This window comes from Juglans microcarpa x Juglans regia, chromosome 3D (genome assembly GCF_004785595.1).
Source record: "Juglans microcarpa x Juglans regia isolate MS1-56 chromosome 3D, Jm3101_v1.0, whole genome shotgun sequence".
Classification (NCBI taxonomy): Eukaryota; Viridiplantae; Streptophyta; class Magnoliopsida; order Fagales; family Juglandaceae; genus Juglans; species Juglans microcarpa x Juglans regia.
Window position 1 is genome coordinate 32736692 of NC_054598.1, and position 27943 is coordinate 32764634.

Sequence of the window (27943 nt, forward strand, 5' to 3'; positions counted from 1 at the left end):
TTGCTTGGTATTTTCTCTATCGACTAGCTAGGGTAAATGAAATCCTCTCTCTCTCTCTCTATTTTGCCTAGGGATTTTTATTATATAGATTTCAGCTTGTTGTAATTGTTGTTTGGATATTTTGGTTAATCTAGATTACAGTTTTGAATTCTCGACTGAATTTAGGGATGGATTTAGGGTTTTAATTTTCTAATTTTTGTAAATGGGTCCTCTGATTTTTGTAAACATGTAGGAGCAAAATGGTGGTATTTTATTGTTTTGTCCTCTGGTTTTGCTTAATCGAGATTAGGTTTCGATTTTCTGTTCTTGCTTTTAGATTAGGTTTGTATATTAAATTGAATAATCAGTAAAAACTTCAGTCATTGTTGGATGTATTATCTAAATCGTTGGATACTTGGGATTTGTATATTAAATGTATTATTGTTGTATAAACTTCAGTCTTGCTTTTCAATATCCCCTTCACACAGTCACTAACCCAAATATCACTTAAAAGTGATATAATTGACACATTTGATTGAATATCACAATATTCTGACGAGTAAATTTGAAATTTGTATAATCTCTCTCTAAAGGTGTCATGTTCCACCATTGGGAACATAATCATAGAGAATAATCCCATAAAAGATTTGAATTCGAGGACAAATAGGTTATTGAGTATTCCAACTTTAATTATATTACATTATCACTTGATGTGGCTTACTTGCTTTTTAGCCTTTTCTTAACAACTTGGGATATGAATATTATTGTACTCTAATGAGCCGAGTTGTCTCCTTAATTGGTTTTGAATTGCTTATAATGTGCACTTAGACTTCCTATCTATAATGTTTTATGCTTTGAGGTTTAATAAAATTGAAAACATCTCTTTAGGACTTAGATGCATCTAAAGCTTGGATTAAGTGTATTTGACTTATAAATAATTAATCTAACAAAAATAATCATTATAAAATAATTGAAGCCACGTGTACATACCTCATTAGGAAGTTGTTTGGCTTGTTTTAATTGGCTTGGACTTGTTGTATGGCTGTTTTTACTTGGTTTGGACTTGGACTTAGACTTGGACTTGTACTTGCTATGTACCATTGATTTTGGATCCTCTGCTGTTAGGAAACTGTTTGGCCTATTTTAATTGTCTTGGACTTATTGTGTGATTGTTTTAATCTTCTGTTTCAATTGGTCATCTGTTTTGAATTGGGGTTTTTCATTTGATGTTTGGAAGCTATTTTGTTGTAATTTACCATTTGTTTTGCTAATCTTCTATTATAATTTGCTGTTTTAATTGATAATGTGACTGTGAATGATACAATGGTACAAACAACATGTGACTATGAGTAAGCATGTGATTTTATGATTTCATATGCTTCATCTTGATAATGAGGTAGCATATATTTTTGAATTGTTTACTAACATTTTGTCCTTCAATATTTTGTTGAAGGATTAACACTTTAATTGATGACGATCCATTCTTCACCACACTATTGGAAAGTGGTGAGGGTGGCATCAACAACCCCCTATAGACAGTGCAAATATTGATATCCAAGTGATACAACCCCAACGGAAAACAAGAGCACCTAAACAACAATCCCAGCGAGGTGTGTCATTTATTGCAAAGGAAGATACTCTCCTCGTTTCAGCTTGGGTTAACATTAGTATAGACTTCATACATGGGACTGACCAAACCTCCATACAATTGTGGAGTAGGATTTATGATTACTACAACACTTATAAAAAGACCTAACAGTCCAGAAAGGTATGTACCCTTTTTGACCAATCGGTGGTCAAGCATTAAAAAATGCATCAATAAATTTTGTACTTCCATAGCCCCAGTTGAAGGAATACATCCAAGCAGTACGACCGAGTTAGACAAGATATAATAGTTTTTTCAATGTTTTATTGTTGTAATTATTAAGTATTTGCAATGGTAGAGCGTATTGATTGTGGACATATTTTGTAGATTGATAACGCGAAAATTTTGTACTGAGAGATCCAAAAAACCAACTTCAACATGGAACATTGTTGGAATCTTTTGAGGCATAAACTGAAATGGTAAGTGCACATGGAACTCATAAGAAAAAAATAATGTGTCATGTTCAGGTATTACTTCAAACTCAATATGATTAGTGGAAGACATGAAAAATGTACTCGTGGATGGTGAGAGACCTCCGAGCAAGAAGGCTAAAAAAGAAAGAGATAAACAAATAAAAGAAAAGGAAAGACAAGTTAATGAGTTTAATGAGGCTTAAGGCATATGAGTGATGATAGGAAGATTTATATGATGGAGAGAAAAGAAGCAATAATCAAGGCTGACAATGATAGAATTGAGTTAGTACTTCTTAGGAAGAGAAAACTTGATATGAAAATTAAGTCTAAGAATGATAGATCTAACTTAATAGCTCTTAAGAAGAGGAAAATTGATATGAAAATTATAAAATTGGATATTGATTCCATGAATTCTGTGCAGCAAGAGTATTTCCATAATCTTCAAATGGAAACTATTGAAGAGTAAAGGAAAAATGTCATATCTCGTATATAGTTATCTGCTTGGTTTTGGTTTATTTTGATTGGTGGTGGATTTGCTGGTCCATTCATACAATGTGGGTGATTTTGAAATTGTTTTTTTATTATGTGGTGACATTTTTTAACTTGCTTGTGGGTAGGCTGGGTTTTTTTTTTTTTTTTACTGCACTTCTTGATTTTTTTATTGTACCGGACTTGTTGGAGTTGCTGGTGGGGTTGGTGATTGTTGGTTGGTTGCTAGAGGAGTTTTATTGTTACTAGTTGGTTGCTGCTTCAAAGATGGTTGTTGGTTGGAAGCTGGTTGCTCTTTGACCAATTGATGGAGTTTTTTGTATCTCTCTCTCTCTCTCTCTCTCTCTCTCACACACACACACACACACACATATATATATATATATATTTCTTGTAATGTAATGGAATGATATTGATTTTGATAATGAAATTTTTATTGTAGACAACTTTCTGAAATTGGTATTAAGTTGATGAATTTGTATCAAAATCAACTTTCTAGAATTTGTATTAAGTTGATTTTGATACATGTAATTTATATTAAGTTGATGATACAGAGTATTGGCAGCACAAGTTAATATTTGTTGATGAAATTGGTGTATGTTTGTTGATGTTTATTTTTTTTTCTAACAAACATTTACTTCATTCCAAATGGGAAAATAACATCCATTACAATATACAAAGCACTAAAAGCTTTTATCAACCTATAAATTGTTAGACTACTAACCCAACACCAGAATTAACGTTCAGCATCAATGACTACTTGATTACAAATAAAATCTGGACAACTATTCCACCATTGTAGAGTCTCCTCAATATTCAAAGCAAATCTTGCAACATATGGGCAGCTTCATCGCCTTGTCTTTCCACATGTGAAATTTCAAAAATTGAGAACAAGTTGAGAAGTCAAATTATTTCTAAAACAAGAGGCCCATGTGAAGATAAAGATGCATTCCCTTTTTTAATGTCTTTAACAACTGTTCAGGAATCCCATTCTATAATAATACTGCAAAAATCCATACCAAAAACCATTTGCAAGCCTCTCAACACTTCTAAAGATTCAATTTCATCCACTTCAAAAACACCATCTTCCTTTTGGCTTAAGGCAAAAAACACCTATCCCATATCATTTCTAAGTATAATTCACTTCCCAGCCTTACCTTCATCCCTAAACAAGACCCAATTAAAATTCAACTTCACTTTCTCAAGAGGAAGATGTGGTTGCCACTTAAGCACTTTCTCCTTTTTCACAATCTGAGTAGTTGTTTGAATAACATTAAAACTATTTACATACTCATAACACCGATCAACAATTTCCAATATTGAACTGTTAGTTTTATCAAACAAACACATTTTGATATCTCCACACAACCCAACAGATTGTAAAAAATAGTGAAATCAAAGACAAATCAGTTTCCATAATTTTCTATACTACTATTTCAAACCGATAACTAGCACTCAATAATAACAGAAGTACTTTGCATCTAGATCTCTACATTTCAGAAACATTAGGACACAAACACAAGACATGGGTGACATCTTCAAACTACATATGACAAAAATACACACCCCATCTTCCACTACACTCATTTTTAGCAAATTAACCTTAGTAGGCAAGCTATTAGTACACGCCCTCCATGCAAAATTTTTAATTTTATTAGAGAGAGAAAAATTCCACAACTTCTTCCACAAACCCATATGAGAGTAAGAATAAAAAGTCCTCACAACATCTCTTCTAGATACCATTTCTATAGCAAAATGATAGCCAGATTTAACAGAATACATACTTGATTTGTTTCCTCCCCATACAAGTCAATCAACTGTCCAGTAATGTAATGGACTTTGTAAAATCTAGTTTGCCACATACGATGGAAAAACATTACCACTTAACTCTTCATTCCAAGATCTAGAATAAGAATTGGTTAGCATATTAACTATGGCATTTGAAGATAAACTATGAGAAGAGTGCACACTATAAGGCTTCAAGTTTGCTTGTACCCACCTATCTTCTCATAATTTAATATTTTTCCCAGTGCCTACATGCCATTTACAGCCCTGAAGAAGGATTTCTTTTGCTGCAAAAATACTCCTCCAAGCATCAGATGGTTTGTTTTGGGAAAGTATTTGGCTTTAAGTACCTTACACAATAGAGAATCAGAATTTTACATTAATCGTCATCTTTGTTTTGCAAGTAATGACAAATTAAAAATCTCCAAGTTTTGAAATCTCATTCCACCAACCATTTTTGACTCACACATATGTTTCCAACTAACCTAATGAATACGATACTCTTCCCTATGTTGCCCCTACAAAAAATCTGGCAAACATACTTTCCAAATCTTTACAAAAAAGTATTTGGTAACTTAAAGCAATTCATAGAGTAGTAGGTAAAGCTTGTGCTACAACCTTAATTAAAATTTCCCGACCAGCTTGTGAGAGAAGCTTCTCTTTCTACTCTTGTAGCTTATTCCAAATTTTGACTTTTAAGTCCTGAAAAGTAACACAATGAGATTGGCCAACAAAAGATGATAATCTCAAATACATTGCATGGTGTTGAATAGCTTGAACATTCCAAAGTGCCTTAATAGCTGTCACTTCTTCCGCCCCCACATTGTTACTTAATAATAATTCAAATTTTTTTCAAATTTACTTGTTGACCCGATGCACTTGCGTATAAATTAAGTAATGCTTTCAAAGTAGAATTTTCAACCATATTTGCTCTACAAAACAACAAGCAGTCGTCAGTAAAAAATAAGTGAGTTAACATCGGAGCACCATTACATATTTTTACACCCCTTATCACTCTTCTCTTCTCAGCATCTTGAATTAGAGAGGAATACCTTCAGCACATAACACAAACAAGTATGGCGATAACAGATCACCTTATCCCAAATCCCGAGAAGGCAAAACAGAAGATGTAGGCACACCATTAAGGAGAATCTGATAAGACACTAAAGATAAGCATGAAAGAATCAAAGAGACCCACTTATTATCAAACCCCAACCGAATCATCACCATTTCCAGAAACTTCTATTCCACCCTATCATAAGCTTTACTCATATCCAATTTAATAGACATTACACCATTTTCCCCATTCTTCTTCTTTTTCTGATAGAATCGACTGCTTCATATGCTAATAAGACATTATTCGTATTAGTTTTCCCGGTACGAAAGCACTTTGCATAGGGGATATAACATTAGCCAAAATAAACTTCAGCCTATTAGCAATCATCTTAGTCATTATCTTATATACCACATTACGCAAACTAATAGGTCTAAAGTCTCGAGTTTTTTTAGATTTTTGCTTCTTCGGGATAAGCACAATGTAAGTCGTATTAACTTCTACTGGAATAAACCCATGATTCAAATTAGACAACACCATTTTCACCACCAACTCTCCAACAAGATGCCAATATTTTTGGTAGAAAATTGGAGACATACAATCAGGTTCTGGCGCCTTCATATGGTGCATTTGGAACAAAGTTTCCTTCACCTCTTCCTCGACAAATGGTTGTAAAAGAACTGTATTAAAAGTATCAAGAATTACATCCATATCCATAGGGTTAAAAGTATTAAATAAATCTAAAAAATAAGAAACTACTATATTTTCCAGATTTTTATTTTCTCTCCATATCCCCCATCATCCTTAAGCTTTACAATGAAGTTTTTTCGTCACCTTTGGAATGCTTTATAATGAAGGAACTTTGAATTTTTATCTCCTAAGTGTAACCATAACGCCCTTGATCTTTGTTTCCATATCAATTCCTCCCTCTCCAATAATACATTATCATGTCTAATACTTCTCATCACCATAACAGAACTTGGGCCATGTTGCAATCTTTCCAACTTAGTCTATTTTGCTCTTAACTGTTGATGAAGATGACCAAAATGCTGATACTTCTATATCTATAACTTTTTCTTGCACTGCAAGAGGGATTGCTACAAATTATCCATTACATTGTCATGGGGCCGAGCATTCCAAGAATTACAAATAACATCCTCACACCCCTCAGCTCCAATCCACATAGCCTCAAAACGAAACATCTTCCTCTTTCTCCATATTGTCGATTTAGTCCCGCATGTATCAAGTAGTAAACAATTATGATTCGAGTGACTAAGAGCCAAATTGTTTAACTTTATAGAAGGGTATAAAAATATCCACTCAGGATTGGCTAAAAATCTCTCAAGCCTCTCCTGAATGAAAGTCTCTTCTTCTTGCATATTAGACCATGTGAAAAAATCTCCAACCATGTGTAAGCTTTGAAAATAACATGAATCAATAACATCCTGAAAGTCCCTCATTTGCCATCAATATGCACTCGACCACCATTTTTTCAGAGTTAGAAACTACTTCATTAAAATTCCCAATACATATCCACGAAAAAATTGGAGAGCCCAAAATAAATTTTATCAACTGCCAAATGTCCTTTCGGCATACAACATCCGAGTGACCATAAATAGCAATTAAATGCCATCGACAATTCAAAATCAAGTCAATTACCCAAGTATCAAAATGGTTATTTGAATATGAAACAAGATTCAACTTAATACCCTTATGCCAAAAAAGTGTAATACCCCCACTACGTCCTTCACAATTCACAGCTAAAAAACAATTAAATCCCAATAAAAACTTCAAATTTTCCATTTTTCTACTCACACATTTAGTATCCATCACAAACAATATGTTGGGACCTTCTCTTCGCACAACATCATGAAGAACATGAACAACTTGTGGGTTCCCAAGCCCTCAAGCGTTCCAACTCAGCAACTTCATGGTGACCGGTGGGGCTGATCATCAGCCTCCGTCTATAAAACTTTAACATCCACCAGACAACTATCATCAAAATAACGAAGCCTCTTAGAGTCATTTGAGCCTTCATTATCAGCATAACCCACCACTTCAGTCAAAAGTTTTAATGGTATAGTAGAAGGAGACTTACTTGTGATTGGTTTAAAACTAGAAGTTTTTGGCTTCAACAATGCTTGTCGCCTACCACCCTTCTCAAAACCTATGAATCCTACGAACCGACCTCTCCTCACACATTGCTGAGCATCCTTTCCCGAGTATGGTATTTAGGCAATGAAAAAATTGAAGCTCCCTTATCAACCAGCTTCTCCACCATAACAGATTTCCTCTCTTCCCTAACCCAATTATCCTTCACACCTTTAACTCCATCCACATTTGCCAAGATAGCCAAAGGTTCATCAAGAAATTCTGAATCATTCAAGCCCTCTGAATCTCCCTTCAACACTGAACACGATTTCCCTTCAATAGCCTATGAACTGCACTACACTTTTTTCTCGAGAGCACTAAACCAAGTAACATTTGAATTGAACAATACCGTAGCAAATGACGATAAAGGCCTGTCCAAACAATCCCGCCCATCCAAATAATGGAACCCATCCAAACAATCCAGTCCTGGCCCATTAGAACAACCTCGTCCAAGCCCACATCTCATATCTGAAGTCCCTTTCTGCGTCTCCTTACTTTCAACGTTTGAAAAAATAACTGGCATCCCACCATAACCGTTTTCAATAATGGCATTTCCAACTAACTGCTCTCCTATACTCCGATTCCGTGCACCTCCACCGTAGCCATCATCAGTAATGATCTTCCTCCGAGATTGCTCATCCCTTTTTTATTGATACTGCCATCACCAAAACAATCCATAGGTACAACCATGGCCTGCAGAGAATGACTCGTAGAAGAGGATCTCCTTTCCTTGATTCCTTCAGATCATTCTTTCCAGTTGATCGACAGGTAAAACATACTTGACTTCGCAATAGATTCCCATCCACCCATAACCATGGCCCAAAAGGATAGCCTTCAGTCTCAAATCGAACTCTATTAGATTCCCATAGATCACATTCATGGTCTGTGTGACCCAAAATGCCACAACAATAGCAAAACGTTGGAAGCTTTTCCTATTTCAAGTGAATCCAACAAGACTCAAAAGATCGTAAATTCAAACATTTAACTCGTGGAAGAGGTAATTTGATATCCATTTTAACTTGAACCATACAAAACTCTCACCATGCTGGCATAGACTTTGGTACATCTATAACCTCCACTTGCCCAATAGAATTACCAATCATATGAAGCACCACAGGGTTCATGCAATTCAATGGCAGATCAAAAAGCCTAATCAAGAAGGACGCATGATTTAAACAAAGAGTAGAGAGATGGTTGTTCCCATCATAATCTCGCATCAGTACGAGACTTCTGTTAAAAAATCATGGTCCATCATGAATAACACGAGACTTATCTACCACATCCATAAACTGCACCAAGAATAATCTATTATCGAGATCAAAGAATTTTACTGCCATGATTGGAACAAGATTGTTGCTTGGGACCCCTTTCTTCTCTGATGGTTTTTGTTGGGACGTACTATAATTTCTTGCATTTCTTCCATATTGTTCTTCCACCATTCTATCAATGGATTTGTTTTCTTAATTTGGTATATGCTCTCAACCATGAGCTAAACTGAGATTTTTCTGCTAGGCTTTGTTTATTTAACGGTACTGTGACACTACACCCATTCTCATTATGCACCAATTTACCAAATTTGAAACACACTCGAGGCAGCTTCTCATATTGCAAAGGAACCCAACTTTGCTTCCTTAATAGATTAATAGTTCTTCCCCTTGCAGTTGGTTTCCTCAAATCAAGTTCAATTTGGACTCTCAGGTTACTTCCCCACCCAATTCTATATTCCCTAACATCAACATCCTTCACTGACCCAATTATTTTTTCAATTGGAGTCCCTATTTCTCTTGTCATACAAATTAGTGGGAGATTATGCAATTGTATCCAAAATTTTTCAAATTTGAAACTCATTTGTTTCGTAGGAATAAGCCCATCAAAGGTTTTGAGGATGAATAGGCTATTATCAAATAGCCATGATTTTTCAGCTAGAACTCTGTCTCGATCCATTTGCTTCTCAAAGGTTATTGTGAACAAATTAGGGCTAATATCTTGGAAAATGAAATTTTTACTTACTCTCCAGATTTTTGCTATAGTTGATCTCACAATCTCATTCCCAACAACATGATCTGAGCACAGCTTCCCCACCAAGCTCTTCTTTCCCTTTTCATCACTTCTTCCATCCGATCTGTATCAAGATTAATGACAGAATCTTCCTTCTCAATTAACCTCAACTGTGACCACAAATCTTCTCTCTTCCATCTTGCCCCACTCAGCCCTTCATACAGACTATGAGACTCTTCTTCTTTACTATCATAAGTAAGAGCATATTGTAAACTCCACATTTTCCTTCTTTCCTAGATAGAAGATGAGATGAGACTTTCCTTTGAAGAAGAGGTAACACTTGACAGTTGATATTATAATTTTTCTATTATTTTATTCGAGTGATGCTGTAAAATTTGATAATGCTTAGATAAATCATTATTGTAAAAAGATAAAAACTCAAATGTCCCGTCAATTAGTTGAGTTATTTTATTTTAAAATTAGTGTGTAAAACATATCATTTACATCATTTAAATTGTAATATTGGACTTGTAAATACAAATTTTATAATTTTTCTTCTAAATTAAATTATATCATATAAACACTTTATTAAATGTGTTATGCATACTGACTTATAAATAGAATTTTTTATTTTAATTTCACAATACATCCAATAAAATTTAATGCGAGCAACGTAGTTTCTACATAAATTTTTAATGTATTATTTTTCTTTTGAAATCAAGCCATTTAATTTGATCAAAGGTTTCAAGAAAATCTCAATTATAAGTTCTTACGTTTGATAGATAAATTTTATTTTAATAAAGAAAAATGTAACTGTACTTAAAAAAAATCTAGAAAAAAATTTATTTATCTATATCAACTAAACTGAAAATTATGAAATTTAAGATTTAAAATTGAATTAAAAAAATAAAAAAATAAAAAAGCTCTTACGAATGTCTTGCACCCGACGCAACCGTGACAAACCCGACTCGATGCGTTTTCTTTTTCAGCGGCAAATAATAATGAATTATATATTGACCCACCAACGTACGTGGCGGTTTACTTCCATTCATTCCTTCCTTTCATTTTCCTCCGAGGACCGAAACCCCCAAACCCCTCGCTTCCAATTTCACTCGTTCTCTCTCTCTCAGAACCAGAAGAAAAATGGCAGATGCTAATGATGCGGGGTCGTCCACGACGGCGACTACGAATCCATTGCCCCCGTTTCTGAAGAAGCTCTACGCCATGGTGGACGACCCGGAGACCGACTCGGTTGTGTCTTGGAGCAACGGCGACAACAGCTTTGTGGTTTGGAACCCGCACGAGTTCGCCTCCAAGCTTCTGCCCAAGCACTTCAAGCACAATAACTTCGCTAGCTTCATCCGGCAGTTGAATACTTACGTCGGTTATCTTTATCTATCTTTCTATCTTCTCTCTCTTTTGTTCTTTCTTCTTTTTCTTTGCAAAATGTTGGGGTTAATTTCGGAATCTAATTAAGATCTGGCATGCTTAATCTGAATTAATCTAAAACATTTAAGAAGCTTGGGTTGGGAATTAGGAACTATTTCGGCACCAATATTTTAATAGGTTAGTTTACTAAAAAGAGTAAAAAACGGTATTTTATTGTTCGGAATTTCTACCGTGCTGTCAGTGATAGAATATGCACATTCGAGCTCTATTCTTTATTGGTGGATCAATTTAGTGCTTTTAGTGGTGGTCCTTACTGGATAATTATGTAAGGAGCTCTCATCCTTCTTGGGACTTTTGAGGTCCTTACTGGATAAAGCAAGCACTCGCATTTCTTATCTGCCATAGATATATTTTATAGACCTTATTGTCTGATGCTATGTCTTAGACCATATTGTCTGATGTTTTATGTATCATATTTTGGGGCTTCCTATATTTATCAACATAATTACTGGAACCGACTATATATCTCAAAAGAAAAAAGATGTTTGGGGAGATTACTTAATGGCTAAGCTTATTTCACAGAAATTGGATTACTTAAATTCCAACTTATACAAAGATTTGTTCTTTTGGACTCTTTAGAGGGGATGAAGGTTGATGGTTTTATGTTCTTCCTTGGACAAGTAAATAAATGCGATAAAAAAATACCAAGGGGGTATAGCTGCAGCATATGAGGTATATGGTGAGATTTGGTGTTGTTATGTTGATGTTCATATGTTAAGGGGGAGAGAATATGGTTTTTGTCCAGCTGGCCAATAGATCTACAACAGTTGCAGGCATAACAAAAGATAACTCTATCCGGCTAAAGACTTCCACCCACAAGGCTTTGGTTGTCTAGCAATGTAGCAAGAGGTGTTTGACTGTCTCGCCAGATCTCTTGCACATGCAACACCAGTCTAGTATAACTATCCGGCGCTTCCTCAGATTTTCGGTAGTCAGAATCTTACCCAACGTTGCTTTCCATGTAAAGAAGATCGCTTTCGAAGGCTCCTTATTTTGCCAAAGTCTCCTCCATGGGAACGAAGTATTAGCGGCTTGGGAAAGGGACTTATAGTATGATCGAACTAAGAAAATGCCCTTACCCGCAGGAGTCCACCACATCCTATCGGCTTGTTGTCTAATCGGCTTCACAGAATAAACAAGGCTGAAAAAAGCCTCAAAGATATCCACTTCCCAATCTTGCGCCACTCTACTAAACGTGACGTTCCACTGCACTTGGGGGGGGGGGGGGGAGGGGGGGGGGAGAGAGAGAGAGAGTATGGTATTTGACTTTCACTTATAAAAAAAGTATGGTATTTGACTTTTTTTTCTTGGATAAGCGTGGTGTTCGACTGTAAATGGTATAAACTCAAATCACACAAGAGTGAGCATTGGATTGGATTAAGTGATTTAATGGAATGTGAAATGGGAAGATGTAAATTGGAAGAGAATGTGAAATGGGAAGAGGGAAATTGGAGAATTCCCATCTTAGTCACTTGAAAAATTCTATTTACAAGATGGTGTGGATGACACACCTTCCACATCATGGACATAGCATGATTTGATTTGCAAGAGAAATTCAACATTTTGACTCTTAAAAATCAATTCTTATCACGTAAGCGGTGTGGATGATGTGTTTTGCACGCCGGCTTCAAGTGGAAGGACTCTAGTTTCTTTAGGTAAAAATCGTGAGTTCATGCTACTCGTAACTAAATGAAAACTATAGGAATTGCAGATTGAAAGTGTAATACCCAAGATTTAGTATAAGATGGTTGTGAGTGGGATCCAATATTGCTTAGAAGGAAGAAGTTCTTACTATTTATGATGATTATAAGGTGCTCCTAATTGTAACCTTGACTTGCCCTTTTATAATATAGGCCTAGATGTGGCTTGGGATTTCCTTGGGTTGTTAAATAATGTGGTGGGCTTATTCATTAGAACTTGTAAGCTGGGTTGGTGACAAATTGGCTGATAGAATAAACATGCATATGCATTTAGAAATTAGGTAGAAGAAGCTGTGAAAACCCTTTTCTAGTTGACAGGTACTTGTGGCTTGGAATTATTATTATTATTATTTTTATAAATGGAATAATATCAATGGATTAATAGTTTTTTTAATTAATGGAGACACACAACGAGTATAGTATCTATCACTAGAGTTAATAGGCCTTCAAGAACATGAGGTCTAAGTCACATTGGATTTAATATTAGTAGTTTGAGATTTTTGGTTTCCATGGATGCGAATATCAGGAAGTTTAAAGGAACTATTAAGGAAAGGTAGGGATCTGAAACAGATTGTTCCTTTAGATCTCTATTTTTAATGTGGCAACGAGTAAGACCATGAGGTGCATTTCAATGAGGGAGCTGGTGTGGAATGGAGGTTTATTAAGTTCATTTTGGAGTAAAGAATTATGTATTTTTATGTTTCAGTTGATATGGAAGAAAGACGTGTCAATCCTTGTGGGATTAGGAGTTGATGGTTCAAATTTGCCATTTAGTTCTTAATGCTATAGCTGAAAAATTCTCTCTTCTTAATTTCTACCTAAGTGCTGCCTTACCATAACGACCACCCCCATTGCTGCAGCAGCTAAATCTTTGTCGTTTTATGCACCCTATTCTTCCCTTTTAACATCTGATAGTTCTGTTGTGCTCATTATCCTCTCATATGGTGCCATTTTAGTAGGGTCATGTCTATTATGTCGTCTCGCTAAGATTCTATTTCTTTCCTTTTTGTTTTCTTGAAATTCATGCTTTGGCCAAACAAAATGCCACACTCCATTATTATATGAGAAACATCCTTTTGATTAATCTCTCATTTTTATTTTCTTTGCAATATATCGGTTTTAGAAAAGTATTCTTTCTATTTTTTTGCTCATTTGAGGACATCTGGCTTTTAAATCATCCAACCACAACTTTGGATTACAATTCAACTCTCTGTTGGACTTACCAAAAATTTCAACAAATGCACGGACCATTGTATTTTATTAATTTATAATTTCAAACTTGCAGGTTTGCTTATACTTTGAGTGGGTATTCTTGGCTTGTCCATTTTTGGGTTAACTTGGCCAAAACTTGGTGTATCTCTAACTGAGACGTCATTGTAAGTTAGCAGAGTCCCACTCAAGTTTGGCTTCAGTGTAAGTTAGTGGGGTCCGCTCAAATTCTCGCCAAATCTATATTATATTTTTCCATTGTCAATACATAAGGTGTTGATGCCTATAGATCAACTACTCTTAAATAATATAATCATAATCATTTTGGCTTTTATTGTTCATGTCATTTTGTTGCTATTGGCATGTTACATGATAAACTAGTTGGAGAAAAACATAAGCAATAAATGATGATTTTAGTTCTCAAGGAAGTTACAAGGGAACTTTAATGCGAACAAATGTTACAAGGTCAACTTTTCTCTTTAGGACATGCTTTTTCTTTTTGCCGTAGAGTATGCAAAACATGTTTGGTTCAACATTTTGGATGTACCCTTCCTAAAAAGTTCTATAGAATGGAAATGATACCCATACTTCCTAGGCTTAAACTTTGAGTGGAGATGAGGTTTAGGTTGTATGCTGTCCAATTCTAAGATAATTTTATTCAGAGCTAGTATTTGATTTGCAATTAAAATTGTCTATAATATTTGTTTGGTTCAGCTCTATATGATATGTCGAAGACTGCTAGCTTTTATTATTATTTTTGATAAGTAATCAAGAAGTTTTATTCATAATAATAGGCAAATCCCAAGTACACATGGAGTATACATGAGAAATACTTAGCTATAATTTACAACTGAAAGAAGAAAGTCATGGACATTAATGTCTTATTTGTTTTCACAACACATCTCATCTCATCTCATCATTACAACTTTCTCAAATTCTCACATAAAATAAAATAAACAATTTAATTTTTTCAAATCTCAAAACAATAATAATATTAAAAAAGTATATTTTAACAATATTTTATTCAATTTTCAACTTTTATTTCATCCCATATAATCTTATCTGCGAAAATAAATGAGGTATAAGTCCATTACAAACAATAGCCCCCACCCAAGAAAACAATGTTTTAAAGAAAAAAACTTTCAGCTCCTCCACTGTCCTCTCTTGGTTTTTGAAGCTTCTATCATTTCGCTTCCGCCAAATACACCAACACATACATATGGGGATCATTTTCCATATTGTTGCGACTTGTGAATTTCCTCGAAGGCCTCTCCAGCATGCTAGAAAGTCCTTCAATCTGCCAGCCATGACCCATGATAAACCAAGTCATGTAAAAAAATCAGCCCATAGGGTCCTGGCCACCTTGCAATGTAGAAACAAATGATCAACGGATTCACTATCTTTCTTACTCATGTAACACCAGTCCAATACCATTAATCGACATCTCCTTAGATTATCTATGGTGAAAATTTTGTCCAAAGCTGCCGTCCAAACAAAAAAAAAAAGCTGCTTTTGAAGGAGCTTTGGTCTGCTAGATGCTCTTCCATGGGATTGAGAGCCTGCCCGGGTTCGATAAAACTCTATGAAATGATCTGACCGTGAATTTACCTTTTTTGGAAGGGCTCCAAAACATTCTATTTATAGTGCCCTCAGTCATACGTACGGAATACAGAGCCGCATAGAAGTCTAAAATAACCTCTAACTCCCAATCTTGGGCTGCCCTAGTGAAGTCCATGTTCTATTGAGGGGAGCCACTAGAAAAAGCCAAAAGGTCCGCTATCGCTGCATCCTTTACTCGTGCTAACTCAAATATGGCGGGGAAGGTATCTCAACTTTGAGACAACATTCATCACCCCATTTATCATGCCAAAATCAGAGTGAGAGCCATCACCCACAACAGTATGTGTATGTCTCCTGAAAGTCTCCCAACCCTTCTTAATGTTTTTCTACAAACCTACCCCATGTGAGCCGCGTACCTCATTCGAGCACCAACCACCCCATGTTTCCCCAACCTGTGCATCAATGACAGACTTCCACAAGGCCCTCCTTTCTTGTTGGTACTGCTACAACCATTTATCCAATAAGGCTTGGTTGAACTTTGTCAAGTTACGAATATCCAATCCACCCTCGGAAAATGGAATGCACAGCATGGTCCAATTGACCAGATGGAACTTGAACTCGTTCCCCAAACCACTCCACAAGAAATCGGCTTCTCAATACGGTTGACAATCTTTGCTGGGAGCAGGAACGGAGACAAAAAGTAGGTGGGGAGGTTAGAGAGAGTACTTTTAATCAATGTGAGCCTACCACTTTTTGATAAATACAACCTCTTCCAAGATGCCAACCTATGCTCCACCTTTTCAATCACAGGATTCCAACTCTGCTTTGATTTGAAGGAAGCACCCAATGGTAACTCAAGTTGCTGAAGAGGTAAAGACGATACCTTACATCCCAAGAGAGAGGCTAGAGTTGTCGCTTTAGGAACAGTCCCCACCGGCATCATTTTAGACTTGAAAGATTAACTTTCAAACCCGAAACGGCTTCGAAACAAAGAAGTAGGGCCCTCAAAGATTGGATATGCCCGAGATTTGCTCCACAGAATATGATAGTGTCATCAGCAAATAACAAATGAGAAATATTAAGAGAATCGAAGTTACCATTCCCCATCGAGAAACCGTAGAGAAAGCTACCTTCCACAAGACCTACAATCATCTTACTGAGGGCTTCCATGACGAATAGGAAGAGTAAAGGAGAGAGCGGATCTCCCTGTCTCAATCCATGAGAAGAGTCAAAAAAGCCCGCTAGAGAGCCATTCACCAAGATAGAGAAGCGAACTATTCAATTCATTTCATCCATTTCTCTCTAAAACCGCATCTTGCAAGTAAATAAAGCAGAAATTTCCAGTTAACATGATCATAGGCTTTTTCCATGTCAAATTTGCAAATTAACTCAAGTTCCTGAGATTTGAGACATCCGTCCAGGCTAGCTTTTATTATTATGCTCATGCTATCTAGTGTTGAAAGTAGGGTGGACATACATATGGGTACTATTGTGTTTTTCACTCATCAACAAATCATAAGGATACCATTGTGTCTTTCATTTGTCTGCTTCTATCAATAGAAACTCATGACACTCCTAGCATGTCAAAGAAATGGTAAACTGGATGTAGCGTACTGTTATGGTTGTAGGGGATATTAATTTTTTTTTACGTCAATCTTATTAGTAGTGCATAGTGGGCTGTGCTAGGAGAGGTCCCTGTTATAGAAGACTGTGGGTCTGACACTGTCCAATTATGTCGTTTGTCCTTTTTTCTTTATTTTTTTTATGTCGGGGGAATCACCCCATGGCAGAGCCCTTAGGACTCACCCATGGAACCTAAATCCCTGGGGAGACTAGCACAGCAACCCACTGCCATGGCCTCCCACTTAAATCGCAGTTTGATCTCGGGGAATCGAACTTGTGACATGGGGCAAATGCACACAAGTTCGCCCTTACCACTTTGGGTAGCCTTTTTTCTTTCTTTATTTTTTTCCCTTGTCAAGGTCTTGGGGAAATTTATTTTTTAAATAACATGCGCATATCTCAAAATTTTTTTTATGCCTTATCTAAGGCCATAGGTTCCCAATTATCTTAGGCTCCATTTGGTCAAATCCTTCCTAGTGGACACATTTTTGTTATAAAAAGATATATTTTTGAAAACTAATTTGATTTAATGTGATTTTCTTGTGTTTGGTGTGTGTCAAAAAATAAGTATTGTATTCTTCTTTTGTTGTTTGTTAACAACTGGTTTGTGGCTGGCGATGGTGGGTTCTGTTGGTTAGTGAACAAGGAATGGATTCCTGTATTTGTCCTATATACTTGGGCCTTTGTCTATTTTATGCTCAAATAAAATCTTGTTCGACCGATAAAAAAAAAGTGAACAAGGAATGGATGAGGGCAGTCAATGACCAATGGGGCTGGCAGTTGGATGGTGGTGGTTGGAGTCTCAAGCTCACTCTGGAAAATGTTTTTATCTCTTCAGAAGAGAAGGCTGGTCAATAAGGCGCAGTACTTTTTTTTTTCTATAATAGAGGTGCTGCAATGGGCGTGCTTGGCTAATGAATAAAAACCTTAGTCTGCTTTCGTTCTTTCCTATAAATATCCCATTCCCATTTCATGTGTTCTATTAGCCAATCCCGTGCTGCTTGCTTCATCCCACCTTACCTGATCATTTGTTGTACCCTAACTTGAATCTAGAAACAAATTTGTGTCGACATCTGTCCCATTGGCTTTGAAGGTGCTGGCTGATGAAAGACATCCGCAGATGCACCCTTCTGTGCCTATTGGCTTGTTTAAATGTCTTCTTGGTCCTTTTTTCTTGTTCTTCTTCATTTTCCCTTGTCATTGTCTCGGTGAAATTGATATGTTAAATTACATGCCTGTATCACAATTTTTTTTTTTGGCCTTGTATGAGGCCACGGTCTGCCAATTATCTTAGGCTCCATTCATTGAAAATTATTCTTGGGGGAAAACATTTTGTTTAAAAAATGTATTTTTGAAAAAAATGTATTCGTTTGATTTTCTAGTGCTTGGGGTGTTGAAGAATCTATTTTGTATTCTTATATTTTGGCTTGTTAACGGCTGTATATGACTTCTAGGCGTTGCTCTTGTATATGACCCTTGTACTTGGGCTTTGCCTATTCTTATGATCAATCAAATTTTATTTCTTGATTAAAATAAAAACGGCTGTTTGTGGCTGGCGACTGGTGGGTTCTGTTGTTGAGTGGGCTAGGAATGGATGAGGGTAGTCAACGACCAATAGGGTCAGTTGGCAGTTGGATGGTTGGGCAGTAATGGTCTAAGTCTCAAGCTCACTCTGGAAAATGTCTTTAATTCTTTAGAGGACAAAGACTTGGTCCATCTCTTAAGTGGTTATTTTCTGTTGAACCTTTTTTTTTTTTCTAATTGATAATTCCACCATGCATGAAAGTTATGGAAATGACTTTACAGAAGGTGATTTTTCATTAAAGAAAAGAAATCTTTGTTTCCATGTGATATTTGTAATTGGTGGCACTTGAAGTATTGAAAGAGTTAAATTTATATATTTTGATTCTTAAAATTGGTGCCTAGGAAGTAGGTCAAAAATTAGAATTTAAAGCAAATTAGTTCCATTGTTGTGTGGGAAGAAGATATCAATAATGATTATGGTGAGTGCCTGTGCTACTCATCCAAGGGAAAAAATGATGAGTGCCTATGCTGGCCTGGTTGGTGGAACTTAGAAAAATTTACCTTATGTCATATTCTCAAAAGTTCAAGTCATTGAGTTCAATCTTGTTGTCTTAATTGACATTAGTATCATAAAAATTGAAACATTTTATGGACACAATTTGAACAATTTAGGGTTTTTGCTTCTATTATATTTATATGTATAATAATTTGTTCATTTTTGTTTAACAGGGTTTTAAGAAGGTGGATTCAGACCGTTATGAATTTGCAAATGTGAAGTTTCTAAGAGGTCAAACACACCTTTTGAAAAGTATCAGTAGGAGGAAACCAGTTCATGTACCCGGTCAACAACCAACTGAAGTGCCGAGCTCCTCAGTTGGGGCATGTGTTGAGGTAGGGAAGTTTGGGCTGGAGGAAGAGGTTAAAAGACTTGAAAGGGACAAGAATGCTCTTATGCAGGAACTTGTTAGGTTGAGGCAGCACCAGCAAGCAACCGATCACCAGTTGCTGAGTGTGGGACAACGTGTGCAGCTAATGGAGCAGAGACAGCAACAAATGATGTCTTTCCTTGCAAAGGCTATGCATAGTCCCGGCTTATTAGCCCAGTTTGTACAGCAACAGAATGAAAGCAATAGGAACATTACTGGAGTGAATAAAAAAAGGAGACTCCAAAGTCAGGAAAAAGAAAGTGTAGCTGATGAGGGTCGCACTAATGCTCCCGATGGACGGATTATCAAGTACCAGCCTTCGATGAATGAGGCAGCTAAAGCACTGCTGCAGCAGATTTTGAAGATGAATGGATCTCCTAGGGTGGAACCATTGATGAACAACCCTGGTGCATTCCTTATTGATGATGCTCCTTCTTCCCATGCATTCCATGGTGGAAGTTCCTCGAGTCAAGTTTCGGGAGTGACCCTTTCTGAGGTTCCACCTAATTCTGGACAGCCTTTTATGCCAGTAGAGTCGGGATTTCCTGTTAAACCCCCATCTACTGCCATTTCAGAGATTCAATCTTCCTCCTACATGGTGCCTGATCATTCTACAGCAGCTGGATTCCCAAATATTCATGTTTATAATTCTGGAGAAGAGACTATTTTGCCTGACTTCTCTGAACTGCAAGGAATCATGCCAGAAAGCACTTCTGAAATCCTTGATATGAACTTCGTGGGGTCCGAGACTGGGAATGCAAGTTATGTGGATCCAATGTCTGTTGTTTTGGATGTGACAACGCCCATGAAAACTGAAGCTCTTTCTCCAGAAAGTGATGTGGAGGCCCTGCTTGATGAGATCCCAGTACTTCCAGGCATTAACGATACTTTCTGGGAACAATTCCTTACAGGGAGCCCGCTCACTGAGGATGCAGATGAAATCAATTCGAGTTCATTAGCTGGTGGTGTGACTATGGATCATGAGTTACCCATAGGAGAGAAGAACAACTGGGACAAGATTCAGTATATGGATCATCTTACTGAACAGATGGGGCTTCTTGCATCGAAGACTGGAATAGCCTGACCTTCTCACCAATTGTATATGCATGTTCCTCACCATCGAGAGGTAAACTTTTAACCAATCACAGATCATAATAAGCATGTTCATTGTCACCAAACTGCCAGTTTTACAAAATGAGCCAATGCATACAGTATTTGTCACTGATCCCACATTTGTGGTGTTTGATCAGCCACTTAAGTGTTCCTTTTTCCCTTCATCAGCTTGAGTTCCTGTCATGGTGAGAAGATTGTATTTATAATGAAACTCTGTATATGTGATCGGCTTTTCAGCAAATGATGTAATGCCAGTTTTTCTAATTACTATAACACAAGGAATTCGCTAGTACATCGAGTATAGTATATTCTGATTCCCCTTAAGCTGTACTAAAAAATTATTAAGAATTACTGACATCTGTATGTACTTAAAAAACTCCTGAATTGCTTTATTTCTTCTTGCACGTGACTTGTTTAAAAGCTTCTCTGCTCTAGTCTGCACTGAAAAAAAATCTTTTGTCGGTGATTTAATTTGACAAAAATATTACCATCTAAACCCTGTGGCTGTCTTTGTTCCTTTTCAGTAAAGCATATTTTTGCCATTTGGATGCCGGATGGTTACAACATGCATGTATTGTACTCTTATGGAATTTTGTCTAGATGATTGTTGATCGATCAGAGTACTGTAGTGCCTGAGATTTTACTGTGGTCCTAGGAAATTAAATTGTGGCCAGACTTATTTTTTATTTAGATTTTTGATCAAATTGGGAGCATAGATGGTAGAAGAGATTATGGAGATGAAGGAAAGAAAACATAGAAAGCAATAAATGGTAAGCTGTGTGAAGGAAGGAAAAATTATGGGCTCTTTTAGGGAGTGAGATAATGAGAATTTTGTAAATAGTAGTAAGATAATTTGTGAATAGTAGTGAGATAGTTTGAGTTGAGTATTTTTTGGATTTTGGGAAAGGAGAGAAAAAGTTGAATAAAAATATTATAAAATTAAAATATTGTTAGAATATAGTTTTATAATATTATTTTTGTTTGGAGATTTGAAAAAGTTTGAATTGTTTTTTATATTTTGTTTGAAAGTTTGGAAAAGTCGTAATGATTAGTTTTAATTATTAGTTTGAAAATGTTTGTATTTGAATTATGTTTAGAAAAGAGATAAAATGAGATGATAATTTTGGGAATCCCCACAATTGTAGCAAAACTGCTAATTGCCTCATGATTGCACCCTTAGATCCCATTTGGAGCTTAGTTTAGTCTAATTTTAAGTTGAGTCTGACATCTAAACACTCAACTCTCAAGTCTCAAATTTTTAAATTCATCTTAATTTAAAATTTCTTTACACGTGAGATTTACAATCTTTTTACAGCTCAACATTTTTTTATATATTAGATTTACAATCTTTTTCAACTTTTTATAAATATATTTAAATTTATTTTAACATTTAAATATATCTAAATTTATCTTAAGTGGGCATTATAAAATTCATTTTATCATTTTAACTTATTATTATTTATAAAAAATTTAACTCATCTCAATTCAATTTAACAACATCCAAACGGAATACGCATTTTCTTTTTCCTCCTTCCCCCTTATCCATGAAGAAAATTAAAAGACGAAAAAAAGGTGGGGGGTTGTGTTTGAGGATAAGATTGTTCAGGGTAGTTGGAGTGAAAAAGTCAAATGGACATCATCTTTGTGCCGTCAGTTTGTGTGCGTTATTGAACTATGTACCACTTGTCTTTTTTTTTTTTTTTTGGGCACTGAAATAAAATATTTTAAATAAATAAAGAGAATAACTTGATGGATGGAAAATTTTGACGGTAGATCCTTTGCCGTTCTCTGTTTTCCCACTTTCTTCTTTCTGTAGTTAAGAAATATAAAATATAAACATTGGAATACTAATGGTGTCCATGGACGGTATAGACCTTGACATTAAAGGTTATAGGACTTGCATATTATATCTTTCCTTCTCTAAATTGAAGATTTTTCTTCAGGTTGGAAACTGTAGACCTAATGGACTAAAATCCTACCCTAAAAGGTTATTTTCTATCATTATATGGAATGACACGATAAAAGTTATTATTATTATTTTTTTTTAATGTTATGTATACCTGAAAAGATAAAAAAACAAAAGAAATATATGCAAGTTTTGCACAACGTTTGTGAGCATTTTACAGGTGTACAACTTTTTTCTTTCGAGTTAAGTTATATGTACTTATAATTTTACTTACTAATTAATTACAAGATTATTTTTATTAATTTTCTTTTAAAATTCAAAATTATGATTTTCAACATATCAATAACTGACACATGGAGAAGTAAATTTTTTATAAATTTTTCTTATATATATTTAGTATTTTCCTTGCCAAATATTGGAGTAGATGAATAATCACCATTTTACAATTATTTTACAACCAACCAATGTGGTCGTGCCACCTCTCCCAAAAAAAGATGTTAAGATTCGTCATTATTTCCAGCTTGTACCTCTCCATGACTCCTTTCTCAATCTAGGACTCTCTCTAGTCTCATGCAAGAGCATCCCTTACTTTTCAGCCATAGTCATCAGCCCTCTATAACAAAGACTAAACACAGCCAAAACTGGGGAATCGGAAGATATATTATCATCTCAACTTGATGATTTTGTACACCTATAAAGTCTTTAGCTTTTGTGTACCCGCCTCTCATTTATCTGTAAATAGAAAGATGCATGTCAAACAGAGCTCTACAAGACTCTCCGTTCTACGCCACCACCGTCGGAGGTTCTCACTCTCTAACAATGAATTCTACCCATTAAGATGCAGTTTCACAAACATCAATATATATATATACATCAAGAAATAGTCTTCACATACATAAATCTTGTGTACTAAGGCTGCACCAAAGTTTGAAACAGAAGACATTAAGTACTCTAGGAGTCTTGCTACAACAATGAACATATGAAAACACTCACTTACACACAAATGAGCAGGAGATGCAGAAGTTCCAGATTTTGTTGACAGTATAATGAAATCCATGACAATTTTACGTCATTTGCGAGAAAACCTCAGAAAGAGGATGCCAGCTCCAAATGATTGGACTGTATGATTATTTATCTGAGAGGATAAAAGGATCACATGTTTAGCACTGTCAGTCATTATAGAGCATGCAGAGCTTTCAAATAACTAATAGAGAGATGGAAATGCTAGTTTTTCGCTTGGGTCTGACTGCTAGTGAATTTTAATTTTTTTTTTTTTTTGCTTATATTTAAATGTTTAAAGAAGTGTCTACTAGTCAATTTGTGTATTTTTATTTTTATTTTTATTTTTTGAAATGTTAAAGATGTTTAATAAAAAAAAGTGAAATTGCACTAGGGGCATGCCCAGCGTAAAGAGCTGGGCGGTAGAACCAATAAAGAAAACCTTTTTCTCCAAAAAAAAAAAAAAAACAAAAACAAAAGTAGTGTAAATATAATTATGGAGACAAGGCTTGTCTCCTTACCAATCATTGTTCAGGGCCAGGAACGCGAGATCCTTCAAAATCTCATTTATCTCAATTAACTGTTGCTGAATTTCTGTGATCCCCTGCTCTGTTTCTTCTATAATGGCTTCATTAAGTATAATCTCATCCACCAGTACGACCTGATCTTGTCTGCACATAGTTTAATGGAAATTGAAGTTGCACTATTTTTAATCTCCAGTATGAAAGGGAATCTCTATACACTATAGTCTGAAGGTTTTTTGTTAATCCATCCAAAAGAGAAAGTAGCAACCTAAGATTTTTGTATGTCTGTCCTACATCGTGTGCTATGCAGAAATCTCATCTCAAAAGCAATTAAGAAGACTTCTTCTGTGGAAATTACTTCGTTAAGAGACTGACACAAGAGCATTGAAGAGTCACTTGCCTCAAATTCTTCACTTGTATGCTAGGCAAGCTCTGCAATTTGTTTGAGTGATACGGTTTTTGGAATTGCCTGGGATACTCAAAAACAAGAGATGTAAGCGAACAAGCATAGGTTGTAGTTTTACAGGAAGAAAATTTAAGGGAAAAAAAGTAAAGTCTTAGAAATGGGTGTCTACCTCATTAGTCAAGGAGTATTAACAAGAAAATAAATCCTTTTAAGGATCTCCATTAAGCTATACATGCATACCTTTTAGATTCTAGAATAAGAGCCCGTCGTTCAGGAGACCGAGATGAACTTGTATCCTCCCGCTCATGGGCATCAGAACTACATCATGATATATCAAATTTAAGGCATGCAAGTCAAATATATGATCAAAGCTATATGTATGCATAAGTATGTGTGTGATCACATAACTGCTATTATATATATATATATATATATGCTCAAGCTTCACTGACAAAGCCAAAGGTACATATTACCTATCTCATTATGGAGAGGTAAGATAACATTACCTTGATGGAAGACCTTCTTTGGGGACAAAAGGAGCATACGTTACTTCCCTCTCAACTGCAAGCTTTTGAACCTTCTGAAATTCCTTAAGAACCAACTGGAAATCTTTTGCAAGCTTAGCATCAGTGATCTTCTTGGCTGCCTGGAGTTCAATGAGGAGATTTCAAGGCGTAAGAAAATAAAACCCAATCCATCCATCATCCCACCCCGAAACAAAAGAAACAAAACAATAGATAAAAAATCAAAGAAAATCTAGAATAGAGAGGGAGATTCAATGATGAAGCCTTAATTTTAAAAATTATTGTGGATATATATGAACTTACACTAACTTCCAAATGCTGGTCAGTTCCACTAGCCTGTTTAAGTTTAGCTGAAGTATCTCTCACCAACTCCCCAATGTGTAACCTTGCCTTGTGCCTGCCAGTTAAATGAATCCAATGTATGTATATACCAGTCAGAAACAAGATTGATGGTGCAATTTTCGAGAAATGCTACAAGGAAGTCTTAAACCATACACATCTACTTAATTAACATGAGATTTGTCATTTTTATCATTCTATTTAAACACACACATATATTTAAGCATTAAGATAGAATGACAAAAATGACAAATTACATATTGATTAGGTAGATGTGTGTGGTGTAAGGCGTCAATGTAAGACTTTTTCAAAACGAAAACTGTGCAAAAGGTGATAAGTTGAAAAGGTAAATTCATATGCTTTAGTTAGCTTATGAAAAAAAGTTATCTAACAATAACCAACCAACCACTCAAATCGATATGGGGAAAATGATTGAAACAGCTATTAGCGGACTATGAGGAAAAAGACGGATCAAATGGAAATTACAGTCTTTTTGAAAGATAACAACATGTTGTATCCTATAAAACTTTAATGAATTAACATAGGTTGAAATTACTCTCGATCGCCAGTAAAATAGAGATTTCATATATAGTAAAATATCTAGCAGCTTCTGGTTGAATTCATATCCATTCTAAGAAACTATCTTTATTTTCTGTGAAAGATTATTTATTTATTTATTTATTTATTTATTTATTTTGAGGTAGAAATTTATGTTTTATGATATTCAATGCTCAATGAATACAATTATCCAGAAGTTGATCAAGTAACATGTAAAGTAACATGCTTTACTTTTGAATTAGTTTAGGGAATTTCAGTCTGATTAAACTGATCTCTTCATAGTAAACTGATGGGGGGATGCGGAGCAATAGGTCAAATTACTATAAAAGACTTCTTGTTCGAGTAGGAAGATTTCGGTTTTTCTCGTTCCTTCTCGTAAATACGAATAGGGATTTGAAATGATATAAATTCTTCATTTTCTTTCTCTTCTCTTTTTGGAATGTACATAAGCATCCAAATTCATTGTCCTTAAACACTGTACAGAATTCTAAGAACATAACATCTTGTACTAAGGCCTCCCTTGTTTGGGAACACAAACCATTTCTTGATCTCAAAATTTCTTATAATTTAATTTCCAAACATAACTCAAATACAATCCTTTTCAATTTCAAATTTTCAAAATTTTCTTCTAATCATTACCTAATTATTACAACTTTTTCAAACTTCCAAAAAAAGTACAAAAAATAATTTTAACTTTTTCAATTCCAAAACAAAAATTATATTATAACAATATTTTAATTTATAGTATTTTTATTCAATTTTTTCACTCCCCTTTACTAAAACCCAATAAAACATCTTAACTAGAATCATTTCATTACTAGTCACAAATCATTTCACTATTAGGATAGTGATAGAGTTACTATCCTTTTACTACCCATCTACTACTTAAGGGCATTTCAAAATTTTTTTTTAATTTTTTTACCATTTTCTTTAAGTATTTTTTTAACATCCTTAATTACTAAGAAAAAATTAAAAAAATATATAATTTTATTAATACTTACTTCCTTAATCAATAAGTAAAATAAAAAATTAAAAAAAAATTAAATACAAAAAAAATAGTAAATAGATAATAATAAGATAATAACCCTATCATTATTCTTCACCACTATTAACAAATTTCTCACATCTCATTCCTAAGCCTGAAAAGGAAAAAATTCAGTCTTTCGTGTAGATCACGGGCGTCCCTTAAATTCCCAAGAGAACAAACAACGCAATAATAAGGTAAAAGAATTTACATGCACAATATTGTACAAGTACTGTTCAGTCTGTTTGTATGCTTGTTTAGTTTACTTTCAATTTTATGATCTGTTTGGTTCCGCAGTTCAGATGATGAAATGAAATGTTTTGTTGAAAGTTGAATAGAATATTATTAGAATATAATTTTTAATATAATTTTTATTTTAAAATTTGAAAAAATTGAATTGTTTAATATATTTTATATAAGAGTTTGAAAAAATTGTAATGATGAGATGCAATGAGATAATTTTGTATATCCAAACCGGACTTAAGCAGCACGCTTTAACCGATCGACGATGCATATTTCAGTCAACATAAGTTAAAAAACAGTCCAAAAACAGCAGTAGAAACTTGTTTTGCTTCCGAGCAACACTTGGAAATTAGACAACCTAGCAAGCAAAGGATAAAGGGAAAAAGAAAGAAAGAAAGAAAACAATGACATATAGCACGATCGTAAGCACGCCAATGGATTCTCAATCATTAAATTACGAGAAAAAAGAAGACATGAATGGTTGAAATTCAGAAAACGCAAACCCAGAAGTTGAATCATCGTTTATTCCAATAAAAGAACCATAAGACACATACCAGACTAGGATAAAAAAAAAAAAAAGCATAGGAAAAAGGTTATGAAAACGAGAAAAACACCCACAGCCGGTCACGGAGTTCGAGAGTGTCCTTGGGAGTGCCAAGGGAATTGACAAGGCGAGAAAAGGAAGACACGGCGGTGTTGATTTGGAAAATCCCAGAAGCCACGGCCTGAGGGGGGTCTTGCTGCTGTTGTAGCTGTTGGTGTTGTGGTGGCCCGCCAGCCTCAAGATCTCCGGAGCGCATTT

The 27943-nt window shown here is 35.2% G+C and overlaps 2 protein-coding genes and 1 long non-coding RNA gene across 3 annotated transcripts; 2 read left to right on the forward strand and 1 right to left on the reverse strand.

Moving 5' to 3' along the window:
* Positions 1–10542: 10542 nt before the first annotated feature.
* LOC121254753 (heat stress transcription factor A-1b-like) lies at positions 10543–21010 on the forward strand. The gene is made up of 2 exons (XM_041154899.1): positions 10543–10894; positions 19309–21010. Exons 1-2 carry the CDS (start codon positions 10658–10660, stop codon positions 20587–20589), a joined length of 1518 nt encoding a protein of 505 aa, XP_041010833.1. The 5' UTR covers positions 10543–10657; the 3' UTR covers positions 20590–21010.
* LOC121254754 lies at positions 14083–15003 on the forward strand. The gene is made up of 2 exons (XR_005938707.1): positions 14083–14750; positions 14959–15003. It is a non-coding gene; the product is annotated as an uncharacterized LOC121254754 (long non-coding RNA).
* A 2428-nt stretch (positions 21011–23438) lies between the features above and the next one.
* LOC121255231 (syntaxin-22-like) lies at positions 23439–27941 on the reverse strand. Its single transcript, XM_041155507.1, has 7 exons — positions 27760–27941; positions 25281–25374; positions 24960–25099; positions 24694–24771; positions 24448–24516; positions 24045–24194; positions 23439–23659 (listed from the first exon to the last, which is right to left on the reverse strand). Coding segments are annotated over exons 1-7 (714 nt in total). The 3' UTR covers positions 23439–23658.
* Positions 27942–27943: the final 2 nt, after the last annotated feature.

Excerpts from the sequence above, each read along its gene's own strand:
- LOC121255231 (XM_041155507.1), bottom strand. The coding sequence starts at position 27,941 with ATGCGCTCCGGAGATCTTGAGGCTGGCGGGCCACCACAACACCAACAG. Across the intron at positions 25,375-27,759 it reads CTCGAACTCCGTGACCGGCT|GCACAAGGCAAGGTTACACA; the intron begins GTGGGTGTTTTT and ends TTTAACTGGCAG. Across the intron at positions 24,195-24,447 it reads ATACAAGTGAAGAATTTGAG|ACAAGATCAGGTCGTACTGG; the intron begins GCAAGTGACTCT and ends AACTATGTGCAG.
- LOC121254753 (XM_041154899.1), top strand. The coding sequence starts at position 10,658 with ATGGCAGATGCTAATGATGCGGGGTCGTCCACGACGGCGACTACGAAT. Across the intron at positions 10,895-19,308 it reads TCCGGCAGTTGAATACTTAC|GGTTTTAAGAAGGTGGATTC; the intron begins GTCGGTTATCTT and ends TTTGTTTAACAG.